This window comes from Podarcis erhardii (assembly GCF_964252035.2).
Source record: "Podarcis erhardii genome assembly, chromosome: 3".
NCBI lineage: Eukaryota > Metazoa > Chordata > Lepidosauria > Squamata > Lacertidae > Podarcis > Podarcis erhardii.
In genome coordinates this window covers 116,460,233-116,474,969 of record NC_138507.1, presented here as the reverse complement: position 1 = coordinate 116,474,969, position 14,737 = coordinate 116,460,233, and the positions used below count along the sequence as shown (strand labels likewise).

Genomic DNA, 14,737 nt, shown 5'->3' with positions numbered 1-14,737 from the left:
ACGGCCCCTCGTCCCCCCCCCCTTTATAAATCCCTATTGTTTTAGGCAGCCATTTCCTTCCGCCGGCCCGTTAGGCGATGTGCGCGTGCGCTGTAGCTCGCTCTCTCCTTCTCCTCAACCGCCTCGCCTCGCGCTCATTGATCTAATTGCGGCGGCGGCGGCGGCGGCGCCGCGAGCCGAGCCGTACAAGGGCCTACCTCAAGCGCGCGCGCGCGCGAGACGTCATTTGAAGCGGCCGCCCAATCAAAAGGCGGCTGCTGCTGCTGCGGCTAAAAGCATATTAAGCCCGCGAGAATGGCTATTTGAAGGCACGGAGCAGGAGGAGGTGGGCGGGAAGGGCTGACGTGTCAAGAAAGACAGCCCCCCGCGTCCAATCATGTAAGCGGCCCAAGGAGCTCCTTTGTCCCGCCCACGCTGCGCGCGCCCACTCACCGTGTCTCCCTCTCCCCTTCCCTCCTTCCACGCCCCCCCTCCACCGCCACTGTCACCGCCACCCACACGGCCTTTCTTCACGTTTCCTCCCAGCCAACTTCTGCGGGAGAGTTTTTAAAAAGGGGGCGTGGCCTGTCGGAAAAGCCCGCGCGCTCTCCATGAGTAAGCGGAGGGCGGGGCGCGGTTTGGGTGTGGGGGGGGGAAAGGAGTGAGGAGAAAGACGGGCGTGCCGGCCAGCCAATGAGACGCCGCGCTGCCTTTTCCGCCCGCGTCCCGCGCAATGTGTTGCGTGCGTGTGTGTGTGTGTGCCTGTGTGTCTCTGGCGTTGGGTTTTCTTCCACTCTCCCTCTTCTCTCTCTCTTGCCCTCCCCACTCCTCTTCCGTCACCCGCTCGGAGCCAATGGGGCGACGAGGCGGTTTGGGGCGGAGGCTCCGCGCACACGCCCCGCCCCGCCCCGCCCCTCCCGCGCGCTCCGAGGCGCCATGGGCTGAAAACTAAACCGAGATGGAATCTCCCAGTCTGAACCGGTTTGAGCCGGTTCCGAGTCTGTGGCACTAGAGGAGGAGGAGGCGGAGGAGGGGGACGAGCGGAAGGAGAAGAAGCGCCGCCGCCGCCGCCGAAAGAGGGGGAGAAGGGAGAAAAGAGAAAAAAAGGGGGGAGCGGGGGTAAAAAAAAAAAGAGAGAGGCAGAAGAAGCCGCCGCCGCCGCCGCGCTTGGTCCCCTTTTGCCGCCTTTTGCCGCGTGTGTGGAGAGAGAGAGAGAGAAGGAGGGGGGGCGCTGAGGAGCGAGCTGCGTGAGGAGAAGGGGGCGCGCGCGTGTTTCCGCGAGTGCGTGTGAAAGGCGGGCGAGGGGTTCCTTAAGCGCAGGAGTGGAGCGGCTGAGGAAGGGGTGGGTGGGTTTCGGGGTCGGGGAGGGGGCTAAGCCAAGGGGGGATGAGCGGACCTCCGTGAGGGGACTTGGCTGACTCGCTCCACGCTGACTGGAGTTTCCTTGAGGACACCCCACCCCCAAAAAAGAATAATAATTCCGTGTGGGGCTCTTTTTTTACCCTCATAACGGGGTGGTTTGCTGAGGCAAACACCTCCCTTTGGTCCACCGTCTGCCTCCCGTCTCCCCTCGTTTTCGGGGGACGAGGCGTTGTGTTTGTCTTGTAGGCCCCAACCAAAGGGGTTGGCCCATCTCCCTTCGAAGCAGCGTGGCTGCCTTACCTGCGCTGGAGGCTTCTTGGAACCGCTTTTTTTTTAAAACAGAGAGAGAGAGAGAAATATATATACATACATATATCTATCTATATATATTTATAGTTTTGCCGTGTGTCTCTGTATATATACGCGAGCGTGAGAGAGTATAGCGTCCCCATACAACTGAATCTCGAGGAAAGGGCGGGAGAGGCAGGAAAAAGGGGGAGGAGAGAGAGAGAGGGCCCAGGAGTTGCCCCTTCCCCTCTTCTTAGACGAAGCAACCCTCTCTTGTCTTATTGCCCCTTTTGTATTATTCTTTCCCCCCCCCTCTCTTTTTGTCGTGGGGTGGGGAGCAGAAAGGGGGGGTGTTGGAGGTGTGTGCATGTGTTTGAATGGGTGGCAAAGCCCTGATCCTCCATGTGGGTGTGCTAGCAACTTTGCTGAATTTGGGAGGCAGAAAGTGACTTTTTGAGTGTGTGCGTTGGGTGGGTGTGTTTTCTTTCCCAGGCTCCCCCCTCCCTTCCTGGTAATTCACCCATTCTGCCCCCGTCCCCCTTCTTTTTGGTAGCAAGTCCAGTGGGGCTTCTTTTGTTGTGGTTGTTGGGGGCCGAGGGCGGGTGGGCTTGGAAGAAGCAGACTTTTCGGGGGCGCATGTAAAAATAGACGCTTTGTTTCTCCAGTGTGTGTGTGTGTGTGTTGTTTGCAGGGGGGGGAGTTGAAAAGGAAGAAAGGCTGGACAGGTCTTTTCACCCCACTCCTCCTCCTCCTACTTCTTGGCTTTGCTTGGATTTTTTTTATTTTATTTTTTTATTGTTGCTCTCCGCTCCCTCTCTACGAGAAGTAGCTGTGATACTCAATTAGGTAAGTGAGAGTTCATCTGTGAAACTTGTGCATGATGGTACACCAGTGGGAGATTGGATTGGGAAAGATGGGGAGGGAGAAGAAAGTAGGGAGTGGATACAATCCCAGGGGGGTGAAGTTTTATGGCGGGGCGGGGGAGAACTTCATGCATTTTAGGATGCAGCATTTGGACAAGCGGAAAGCATGGAAATAGCAACGGTGTGAAGCCCTGGAAGTGATGTTGCGTGCTAATCTCAAGGCCTAAACGTTATGTTGATGAACTCATTGTTTTCCTAGGAGAAAGCAGTGATGGGGAGGAGGATGGATGTGCTTTAGAAAACAAAGTCCGGGGACTCTTCCTTGGGGTAGGGGGTGTAAGATGTGGGCATGGCTAAGCGTGGAGAGGTGTGCTGTGAAGCCTCATGGAAAAGGGGGGGAGGAAAGGGGGTGTGTATGCAAACCAAGGCCACGAGCCATGGAAAGAGAAACCTCTGTTTGGGGTTGGCCTTCGTTTGGATCCTGCCTTGATCTAAATAAAGCGTGGGAGCTGTTGGAAGGACGAGAAACGAAGGCCTTGAAGTAATTGGATGGGGAAGGCGAGTCCGAAAGGTCCCAGCAAGCCAAAGCCATCCCTGGAGGATGGAGCAAAGCAGCAAGTGTGGGATTGGGAAACTGGAGCTTGGGTGGGCAAAACGCAACGCGAGTAGGAGGAGGGCGAGGCGGCCTGGCGGGAGATTAGAGGTAGGGCCTCCTTCTTTCGGTGGGGGAAGTATATGGGGGGGGTGGAGAGCGGGTGGAGAAATTAAGGAGCATAATCTGAATTATTGGGAGTGGAAGTTTCCAGAAATATATTTGTGCCTCTCTCACTGTGCAGCACTATTGAAACGTCCGTCTGGATCACGTGGGGGCCCTGTATAGAAAGCAGGGATAGAGGAGGGAGGGGCTGCAGTGGCCCAGCTGCTCTTTACGGCTGTCGGGGAGGAAAGGCAACAAAAATCTCTTTAAAGCTTCGCGTGCCCGGGGCTAGTGACCCTTGTTAGATATTTCGGGCGGTTTGGGGTTGTTGTTCTTTTAAGTGCAGATCGTAAGCGTTAGCTGTGTGTCGGTAGTAGTAGCAGCAGCGTGAATGTTGCCTGTGCTGCAGTGTGTCTGCTGTTTGGCGAAGGGCGGCAGCCGAGGCCTTTCCAGTGGGTGGGTGTGTAACTGCCGTCTTCGGATGTACCCCATGTGCTGCATCTGTTTACGTTACGTATCTATTACTGGTTTCAGCGAGCCTCCTCTAATTCACGTTTTTCTGTAATCGGAAGTTAATGCCTTGTTTCGAGGAAACGTTAGCGAAGCATTTATAGGGGGAGGGGCAGACTGCAGTCCAAAGTTTCGTATTCTGGAGCCTCCTGTAGGTTTCTGGTTGTGTGCAGATTGGTTTAACTTTCCTGAAAATGTACGGGCTTTCTGATGTGGGCATACTTAGAACTTTGGAGAGCTTACTTTCGGTAACGCTGGTCTGATAGCTGTTTTGTAATCAGTTAGTGGCAGTAAGTACCTCAATGAATACTGCTTTGAACGTCAACAGGATTGATATATTGTGAGCTCTGTAACTGACCATTTGTTTTCTCAATGTGGTAGTTGTTTTTCTGATAAAACTCAACAAAAGTGTGCATTTAAAAAGTGGCAGTAAAGTTGCTAACGAACTTGGAGGAATTGAGTGCAAAGGGAGGAACCAATTTTCACAATCTAGGTAAGGTTAATGATATGGAACAAATCGCATAGGTATACAGCAAAAGCTAGCCCTTTGAAAACCTTTCTTTATTGACAGCATGTGTTCCAAATGGTATTCCTTGGGCAGATGGTTAGATAGGGTTCACACGTAATATAATAGCTTATTTGGATAGAAATTATGTGACGTTTCTAGTATTCTATATCTTAAACTTCTTTGCATTCCAGTGACTTTCAGTCTAGATTCGTTAATGTGTTTATTGAACTTCTCATATACGTGCACTTGATGCATTCTAGCCTTTCCCACCCATTACTGTACTTTAAAATGACCTATCTGATCTAAAGAGATCACAAGTGGCAAAGTGCTCTTGTCTTTCTGCATTTGCAAGACTTATAAGACCTAACATGCAGTTTTGTGTGTTTTAGTTGGAGGTGGAAGATGCATGAAAACTGTTTCTGAGCTGTTGTGTGTAACTGTCTAGTCAGGAACAGTAGATGCAGCAATAAAGGGTGTGTGGCCAAGCATAGAAGAGGTGTGGTAATTTGATACTTGGAGCTAGGGAACTTAAGGAAAGTACTACCAAATATGGGGGGTAGCCTTAGTTTTTGTTCTTAATAGTAATATTGTGAGAAATTGAACACTTAAATTGTTATGTAGTAAGTAGCAATAGCATTGTGGATGTAAACCATAACTGCTGAGCTTATATCTAATTAAATATAGTGTGTTCTTCAGAAAACAAATTTGTTTCTTTGCTTGTCACTATTATGGTTATGATGGTTAATGCAGCCCAGACCAATGCAAATGTACGGTAATCCCAATGAGTTCAATGCACTTTTTTTCTAAGTGTGTGATGAGTAGCCTTAGTTTGCCATTTATTCCAGTTTACCAGGCTGTCTTCAGCAACAGTTCTTGTCCATTAACTATTTAGCTATGATTTTATTCTGCTCAACGGGTTAATGCTGAACTTGTGCTGTAAGTCCCACTGTCAAAACTTGTATATGTATTTCTGTAAGAATTTAATCCTTTAGGACATTTAGGCTGTCCTTATTACAGTCATGTGGCAGTAAACGTTGATGCGGCTGACTTCTGAGTAGATATGTTTAGGGGTGCACTGTGTTTTTGGTAAAGTTTCCAGAGTGTGATGTTAAGGTTTCTGAGTGGGACACCATATTAATGTTACTGTATAGCAGGATTAGCACCACTTTTTCAGCTTTGATCAAATTTTATGCATGCCTGCTGTCTACTTCTCTGGATGGTAGGTTGAGAAGACTGTTATGGGGTAATAGCAAATTCTGTTGCCTTTAACTGCTGTTCACTCAGTGATATGTTCTGGTAGACTTAGTTGTTCAACATAAATAATTTCATGTGTTAATGATCTTCTTGGGTCAGTAAGTTAGCATTCTCCCCTGCCTCCCCCCCCCCTTAAAAATCTGACAATGCTTTAGCATTTCTTGTTTCTTTTGACCATTTCTTTTACACTTTACATTATTAATTTGTGGCTCAAAGAGAACCAGAATCAGATGCCACTCTTCCACATTTTAAAGATGCACACATTTTTGTAAAATACTTCAGCATTTGGTGTAATGAACACATTGTGACTCATTAACTCCTGGTTTAAGCACTAGCATTATTTTATTTTGAAGTTAACCAGGCATAAGTTTATTCATGTGTAGTATTACAAAATTTAGTATGACAGTTATGGCAGGCTTACACTGAAGAAAAATTTCAACATTTGAATATGTTACCAGTAGTAAAAGATGGGAGCTGAAGTGGTCTTAAAGGCAGTTGGGAAGAACTTTGAATTTCTATGATATTAAACATAAGTAAATTCTGTAACTTGATTTCTTTCTTTAAATTTGCAGTAATCTATGCCAGCAATTATGACAATGTTAGCAGACCATGCAGCACGGCAGCTGCTGGATTTCAACCAGAAATTGGATATAAATCTGTTGGATAATGTGGTGAACTGCCTGTATCATGGAGAAGGAGCCCAGGTACAGTATATGTTTGAGAACTAGAAACCTGCAGTTTATTATGTCTAAAGCATATCTGTAGAGGAAAAAATAGCTGGTTCTCTTGAAGACTTCTCATATGCTAGTAAAACTTGACTAGCAGTCAAGCTGCATCTAAAGAGAATAAGCCAGCAGGAATGCTACAGTTACGTTGAAAAATACCTTGGTGGCTTCTTGTCTTGTTTTTCATGCCAGTAACAGAAAGATGGAATATGACTGAATTTACTATTGTTTGTTTCTTTAAATTTTTTAGAGAGAAGTGTTCTGGTCCAGTTTTATGTCCCTTTTATTCATAGGACTTTTAAGTGGAAGGCAAATTGCTGTCTCCTTTGCCTATAGTATGTCTGTGTCTCTGAAGTAGTTTAAATGTTTATTATGTGATCTCTTCCAAATTCTGTTCAGAATTATAAATTCTGTGTAATCTGCTTTTATACTTCTAAAGTGCTTAGAAACCTATTTTGACATCAAACTTAAAAAGAGCCACTGAAATCAGACCGGGCAGTCAGTCCAAGTCCTCTGATAGGGCAGTGAGCATCCCATTCTGCTGCCTAGACAGAAACTTGTCAGACCTTCTGTATATACCCCAATCTGCAGCCATAAACACACTGGTCTCTGTTTGAGGTACCCTTATGGTACCTCATGGTGTTCCTCATCCCTCCATATCTCTGAACAGTGGCCTTCCCAGATGTTGGACTTCAATTCCCATAATTCCTAGTCAGCATAGCCAGCGGTCCAGGCTGATGGGAGTTGTAGTCCAACAATATCTGAAGGATGGTCTAATCCAGGCATCCCCAAACTTGGCCCGCCAGCTGTTTTGGGACAACAACTCCCATCATCCCTAGCTAACAGAACCAGTGGTCAGGGATTATGGGAATTGTAGTCCCAAAAACAGCTGGAAGGCCGAGTTTGGGGGTACCAGGTCTAATCCATTGCTTTTTCTCCACTACTCATGTTTGCAGCCTAAGTTGTTGGACTGAGCTGAATAGTCCAGCTGGACTAGTTTTTATGTAGTATGGCAAACTTGCAGGTCAGAATGATTTGGCCAGATACAAATTCCCCTCCTGGACTTGTGGCAGAGTTGCAGCATATTTAGTGGCATCAGTGAAGCAGAATTGCAGAAGAGCATAAAAGGGGTTCTGTTTTAAATTGGCAAGCACTTAAAGCTTGAAGGCTCCACAATCTTTTGCCTGGGGAAGATGTGCATTATAGAAGCATTTCCCTGAATCCGTATTTGCTTTCCTCTCTAGTTGAGGCATTCACCATGGTGAGTGGGAAGGTATGAATTAAACACTAGAACTTCAGACCCTGAGTAGTTCTACCAAGCAACTGAAAGGTATACAATAGATTGGGATTCAGAGCACCAGGAACCTTTTTCTCTTAAGATGGTTCTTGGCAGCTGATTCTGAAGTTGATATTCAAGTTGGTGGTTTGCAATACCCCTTCACCCCACCCCAAATACACACACTCTCTCAAGTTCCATGCCTTGCATCTTTGACAGCAGCTTGCTGTAGGGTGTCTTGCATAGTTGCATCATGCCTTGGAAAGTAGTGATCAGATTTCTAGAATTGAGTGTCTGTGTTCCAGTCTAATTTTAGGGTGTTTCTTACTTTCTAGTGGATCTCTGAACAAAAGTGTAGTGATTCGTATACAGTTGGAAAAGTTTGTGCAAGTGTGTGGTCCCAATTCAGGTCATCCAGGGTACTAGTGGAACTCATCTCAAGGACTCCCATTAGGAGAACTGGATTTTCCCCAACCTCTTCTCTCCTGTCTGCCCCATATATCTCCCAAATCTGCTCTGGGGGTTAGGAGACACACACACACACACACACGCAAATAGTGTGGTTGGCGAGGAGAGCAGAGATTGTTCCAACTGTCAAGAAGTGCCACTGTGTCATCTACCTGTCATAGGTGTCATAAAGTTTATGTCTTGAAATTCAGATGACCTTAGTCCTACATTAGTTTGGAGTAAATTTTTGTGTGCTTGTTCTCTGTTAAATAAAAATGTACCGTCAATGTTAGTTTTTATTTGCTATCAGTGGTTGAGAAACAACTATGAAATGTTTTTTTCTTTTTGTATCTGAAAAGCTGTTTTGAAATGAGTAGAAATAAAGATTATAGCTTGGACTTTCAAAAGCATATTTAGTGGCATTGGCAGATTCTTTACTGTAGATCAATATTCTATCCTAGCTAGAGAATTTTCGATAAAGACACACAATTGCCTAAAATTTCCCCACCATGAAAAGTGCATTTAATTACTTAACCAGTAATTCCCAAGCACTGTGCCAGGGTGTGCTAGTGTACTGTGAGAGCACAGTGATTGCCCCACGTGAAAGAAATGTAATCATTGAAGCCTCTTGTTCTCTCAAAGTACCATCTGCAGAGCAGGCTGCCTACTGTGTGCCCTACTGCTCTGGCCTTGCCACCTCCTGGTCAGTCTCTGTTGGGGACAGGGCATTTGCTTTAAATATCTGTCTCATATGACTGGATTATGTATTCACTTCTGGTGCAAAAAACCCAGTACCTGTGTTCAGAGAAGGCTGCTGGTGATGTTTGTTTGAGTTGCTACTTTGGGCATATCTCCTTTCATTTAAGAAGCACAGCCTGGTTAATGATTAGCCTGCAGAGAAATGTGGGTTGTGAAGTGATTTCTAGTACTGGAATGAATTATTATTATTATTATTATTATTATTATTATTATTATTTTATTACCCCTCCCATCTCACTGGGTTCCCTCAGCCACTTTGGGCGGCTTCCAACAAAATAGAAAAATACGAGATATTAAACATAAACTTTCCTCTACAGGGGTGTCTTCAGATGTCTTCTAAAAGTTGTGTACAGTCATGCCTCGGGTTGAATATGCTTCATGTTGAGCACATTCGAGTTGCGCTCTGCGGCAACCCGGAAGTAACAGAGTGTGTTACTTCTGAGTTTCGCCGCATGTGCAGGCGCTCAAAATGACGTCATGCGCAGTAGCGGTGAAAAGCGACGCGCGCAGACGTGCCATCGCTAGTTGCGTTTGCTTCTGGATGCGAACGGGGCTCCGGAACGGATCCCGTTTGCATCCTGAGGTACCACTGTAGTTTTTATATCTCCTTGACATCTGATGGGAGGGTGTTTCGCAGGGTGGATGCCACTACTGAGAAGTGTGCATCTAATTTTTAAATCCGAAAAAAGTTTGCCTCAGCTATCCAAAATTTGGGAAGTAATGCTGTAAAACCATGTGCCATAAGCTGTTTTGAAAGCTGTTAACTCATTGTGTCCGCTTTTCTAGCAAAGGATGGCACAGGAGGTCTTGACTCACTTAAAGGAGCACCCTGATGCATGGACAAGAGTTGATACTATTTTGGAATTCTCTCAGAATATGAACACCAAAGTAAGTATAGGATATCCAATTGATCTTGACCTTTCTTCCACTCAGGCTTTGAGGAAGGTATCTCAATTTTTAGATTTAGCATTTGTTTAACTTTTTTATTGCTTCTTCAATCCTTTAGTCTGATCCATGAGGTTGTCAGTTACTTTTTCTTATAAAAGGCTTGAAAAATTATAAGTCACTTGGGAATTGTATAAAAACTCTTGTTGAATTATGAACAGATTTGAGTGTTATAAAATCTTATAGCCGTATCATGTCTTTAGATAATGTGTTTGGCTTTCATTTCTGTTAATGAGAGCCATGTGCACTTAACTGAGGGCAAAATACATCCCTCAATATTTTTTTGAAAGACTGGTATTGTCCTGCGCAGTTTAAAGCAGGCTAGGCACCCCAGACACTTCAGTTGAATACAATCTGTAGTTGCTTGCAGTACAGTTAATAAAACCATACCATCAGGATAGTCTGGCTAAAGTAGACATTCTTCAGCCTACTGCAATTATGTTTTTGCTTCAGAAACTTTAAAGGTTTAAATATGAGTTGCCAAACATGTGAAAGTGGTTGTCATATAGTTGGAGAAACTTGTGCATGGCCACATTCATTGAACACACAAAATTTGCCATAACTTGTGTTGAGATAGAAAACAGCCATGCTGATTAGTTCCTTCAGAATTTGGATGGCACTTAGGAAAGTCTTAACTTTTTTGGGAAGAAAAAGGCTTTGTAAATTTTAGGGCAAAGTTAAGAACTTCCTCAAAGTACTAAATTTAAGTAACCATGTTTGCCTGTTTGCTTGCCTGGTAAACTTTGCTTTTTATACTCACAGACATTACTAATGTTAAAGTTGATTTTATCAACAGTATTTTTTAAAACTCAAATTTGTCTTGTGAAAAATGAGATGATTAGAGGAACAGAAAGAAAGCAACAGGTAAAGAATTCTTCAATTTACATAAATTGCAAATGATTTGGTGCTAAATTTATGCACTATGACATTTGGCTTTTATGCAGTCATTTTTTTTCTTAAAGCTGTTAACACTACCTGATATTAATCATAATGTTCCATTATGTTGATTGCTTGTAATAGGAAGAAAAGGGGTGTCTTCCTGTGCAACTGACACAGCTAGGCTTTGACGGCAGGCCTCCACAAGGTCTACCCTTTTGATTCCCTTTAACTGAATTCTGTTCATCAATTGCATTTTTTCCTTGTTTTGGTTTCTTGGGTGGTGGGGTGGGTATGGGTTTTGTACATAGAATAAGTGTCCCATTAAAAATTTCTGCCACAGGGATCATTGTATTAAAATATTTTCCTTAATCTACAATTTCTGTCCCATCTTTTGCCTACATAAATAAAATTTTGAGGCTTACAATATAAATATAACAAAAATGGGAGGGGAAAAAAACTATATAAAACCTTGGATTGTTTTGTACGCATATTTTTGTAGGTAGTCCTGAGAACTTCTTTTTGCAAGATAATTGCTACAGGAATGTAACACCTATTAATTTTGGAGAGAGAAAAATAGCTGTAATGTTGGCTGCTGGCATAACAATAAGCAGAGAAAACAAACTGGTCATAATGCAACTTGATTATTTTCCCTCCCTTCTATACTAGGTCTGCATTGCATGTTATATGCACACATGTGTTGGTGCATGTGCATGCATGCTACTCATGGAAGAGAGATGTCTCGTGTTACATGGAAGCATAGAAAAAAAGATGCAAGAGTCACTGCATCTATCACTGTTTACATGTAGCCTGTAAAGTAGTTCTTAGTGTGGTTACCAGTAGTTTGCTAGGGGAGGAATTATTGTATGAGCTTTGCATAAATAAGGTTCTAGGTCAGTCTCTGGTATCTCCGGCTAACAGGATCCTGGAAAGACCCTTTGCTTGTGTCCTGTGAGAGCCATTGCTAACCACTAGACCATACTGGGTTGGGCTGGTTTAGGTGTGATTTGGTAAAATACATTGTATATTCATTGTGATTATTCTTAAATCTATTGCTTTGTTAGTAAAGTGGGAATAGAATAAGAAGATGCTTCAACGTGAAGATGAGACAGGGAAAATTACACTTGAAACTGTTGGTGAATGTGTTGACAGACTAGCCAAAATTTCACATGCTCATAATCTTATGTCATCTCCTCTCTTGTACCAAATAGCCTTCTGAACTAGGCAGAATGGAGGAATGTATACCTGCCATTCAGCGTCTCTAGGGCTTGCTGCAGGGTGGGAATGTGGTAATTCTGAACTATAGTAACACCCTTTCTGGCCTTCCATTTGGCATACCTACTTGTGGCATTTAGAAACTCATTTGTTGGCAGATTTAGGGATTTCAGGATCATTTGCTTCACTGATGGGCATCCTCACTATGTTAAAGATAGATATTTTGAGCAAGATTAGTCCCAGAAAGAAGTGGGATGAGCATTAGACAAGGGGGATATTTGCACAGATTGTGTATCACTGAGCAACTTTAAAGTGAGTTATTACAGGTGAAATCTTGCCCATAGGGAGGGACCCCATTGCGCAGATGTGGTGCATACACTGCACTGACTGCTGATGAACAGCTTGGGAACCTATTCAGAGCTGCTTCATGAATGCCATCACTGTTCAGTAGAAATGTTTGTTCACTTGAGATTTAGGCCACAATACAAAGAAGTTATGTGCATCGGTGGGTGGGGGGGAGAAGAGAACCTCAAGCATTGCCAGAGCTTTGCTTGCTTGCTTCTCTGGCACCAGTTCCTACTGCTGAGGAGGCAACCTGCAATTCAGTTTCACAAACTTAGCTCTTTACTTCAGCAATGCGACCTGCTAAAGAAACAACAAGCAAATATTCAGCTGCAGATGTTCTTTCCCACCTTTTGCATATAACTTCCTTGAATTGCATCTTCAGATTGAAATGTTTCACCGGCTTCTACAAATGGAATATCATTAACTAGGCTAGAAATATCACAGATACATAACTAAATTTACTCCTTTTATGAAGATGTGGCGTTCTAAAATATATAAAATACTAATACCGTAGAAGAGAGTGGGAAGTTAAAATGTAAACAACCATCAACCAACTGGAGAGTACAATGTAGTTTGGGACAGTCTACATTGTGCTGTTTATTTAAAATGAGGCTTACATGATCCCTTTGGCTGAAATTCTAATTACCCTACTTTGTATAGACACTAACAGACTTGAAGAACTTTTATTCTCAGCCAAATCTTCACCAGCCATCAACGTTAAAACATAGATTTGCCTTTCAGGTATTGCCTCCTGTCTCCTCAGTGTTGGTTTCTGATTAAAGGGAAAGCTGCATCTCTTTGACCCCTTTTCCTCCTCTTCTCTGTGTTGTTGCTTTTAATGATGACCTTAGTCTGATACAACTTTTCATAGAGGTCTATTGGACATATTTACGTTGAGATAAATGGAATAAAATGGGTTGAAGAGCTTTTCTCATTTCCTATAAATGTATCCATTTGAACCATGCCTTTGGGAGGCTTATCTGGGTGGTAAAACAACTTTAGAAGTGTATCTAGAAATGGTGAACTTTTGACTGAGCACAAAAGTTAAACAGTAGATATAGCTGCTATAGGGGAGAGACTACTGTATCTTTTTTTAAAAAAACCAACAACAACCTATGAGCTGTCTTGCTGTTCCTTAAGTACACGCCAGTGAAGTGCAGAAAATACATCCTTCAGAAAGTGTTAGTAGATGTAATGTTAAGCCCTGGTCTTAACAGCTCAAGTGCCAGGAAGCCCATGCTCATCCAAGTTGCTAAACTTGGTTGTGTGCTTGAACTTGTGAGCAGTCATTTAGGCTATTCATTTTTATGTGGCTGCCATTTTTCCCCTTACACATAAGTCATTTGGCTTTGCAAAACATTTTTTTTTTGTTTCCCTTTCTAATGTAACCATGATCAAAAGCAGCAGGACTTTAGAATATAAGAGGGTAAAATAAGGAAAATGCATGGGAAAAGCTCAATAAATGGGTGAATAGACTTGTTTTTAACAGACTTAATCTTAGATGTTAAGTGTGAATGATGTCAGCTTGAATGAGAATCCTGAAAGCTATTGTTAAATCATCCAGCATACTCACATGTTTCACTTCTCCAATTTTCAGTATTATGGCCTGCAGATCTTGGAAAACGTGATAAAAACAAGATGGAAGATTCTTCCAAGAACCCAGTGTGAAGGTAGATATGAGTGACTTCTTTGTACAGTTTAGACTGACTGATGCTCGTATGGTATGTTTTTGGACATTCCACTGGGATAGTGCCTGATAGATCAGGTATTGGACCTTGTGTCAGTGTGTGATAATGAAGTCATGTAGATTTTTAAAAATACTTTGGGATGAATGGAGACGCAAATTTTAACATGTTCTGATTTCCAAACATGGCCACTGATTAAACTTCAAATGACTGTCCTGATGCAATATAACTACCCTCCTCTCACTCCCCCCCCCCCCATTTTTTAGCTGCTTATTTCATTGGCAATAAAGCTCCTTATCCACACTTAAAACATCTGTGTTTGGCCAGTGAATTACAATGCTGGTTGATTTCTCCCCAATCCTGGCACTGCTGTTTTGAGCAAACAGCATTGTTTTTACCAAAGCAGAGTACGTTTAGACAGCTGTTTCATACTAGCAAGGGAATTTCCAATGCTTGACAAAAGTACTGATGTATAAAAACCTTAATAAAAAGGGGTTACATGTTTTGACAACACAGAGATCCAAGCTAAGGGCCACTTCTGAGCCATGCATAGCTGCTTCCAGATGGAACACATTTTGTTGGGCCAGTAATTCCTCCTTCAGATACAAGGAAGAATGGAACTATTGGAGAATTAAATTGCCTTGTGAAGGATGGGGAGGGTGCACTCTTGTAAGAGTGCTGATGGAGTTTGTATTTGCTGGAATGATTCTAGAGGGTCTGTATTTGCAGCTTGTAGGAATGAGAGGTGGCGCTAAATGGAACTGATTGCAGTTCCATTCCAAGAACTGCTTGTCTAGTGCTAAGCATAGTTAGCAATCTTGCACACTGTCAACTTTTGGCACTTGGTCTTGTTGCTTGTTTTAATTGAAGCTGGGACTGGCAGAAGTGGCAACATAAAAGTATGTGATACTGACACTGGAAAGCTGGTATATGATCGATTTATGTGATGTCATGATTCATAATAGCTGAGCTTCAGCTGTACATTAAGCAGACCAGAGTGGAG

At 43.5% G+C, this 14,737-nt stretch overlaps 1 protein-coding gene and 1 long non-coding RNA gene across 5 annotated transcripts in view; one reads left to right on the top strand and one right to left on the bottom strand.

The window, feature by feature from the left end:
• Positions 1–14,737, bottom strand: part of LOC309338142 — a 61,956-nt gene that overhangs the window by 33,636 nt on the left and 13,583 nt on the right. The window lies entirely within an intron of this gene.
• XPO1 (exportin 1) overlaps positions 1,356–14,737 on the top strand; it is a 37,418-nt gene continuing 24,036 nt past the window's right edge. The window contains exons 1-4 of one of the 4 annotated variants that reach the window (XM_081854559.1): positions 1,356–2,475; positions 6,034–6,165; positions 9,455–9,556; positions 13,647–13,719. In XM_081854559.1, coding sequence (XP_081710685.1) covers positions 6,040–6,165; positions 9,455–9,556; positions 13,647–13,719 — 301 coding nt within the window. In that variant the 5' untranslated portion in view covers positions 1,356–2,475; positions 6,034–6,039. Of the gene's footprint in view, positions 2,476–3,432; positions 4,193–5,406; positions 5,427–6,033; positions 6,166–9,454; positions 9,557–10,633; positions 10,698–13,646; positions 13,720–14,737 lie in introns of those variants that run through there. The other 3 variants (XM_081854560.1, XM_081854561.1, XM_081854562.1) reach the window with 3 other exon arrangements.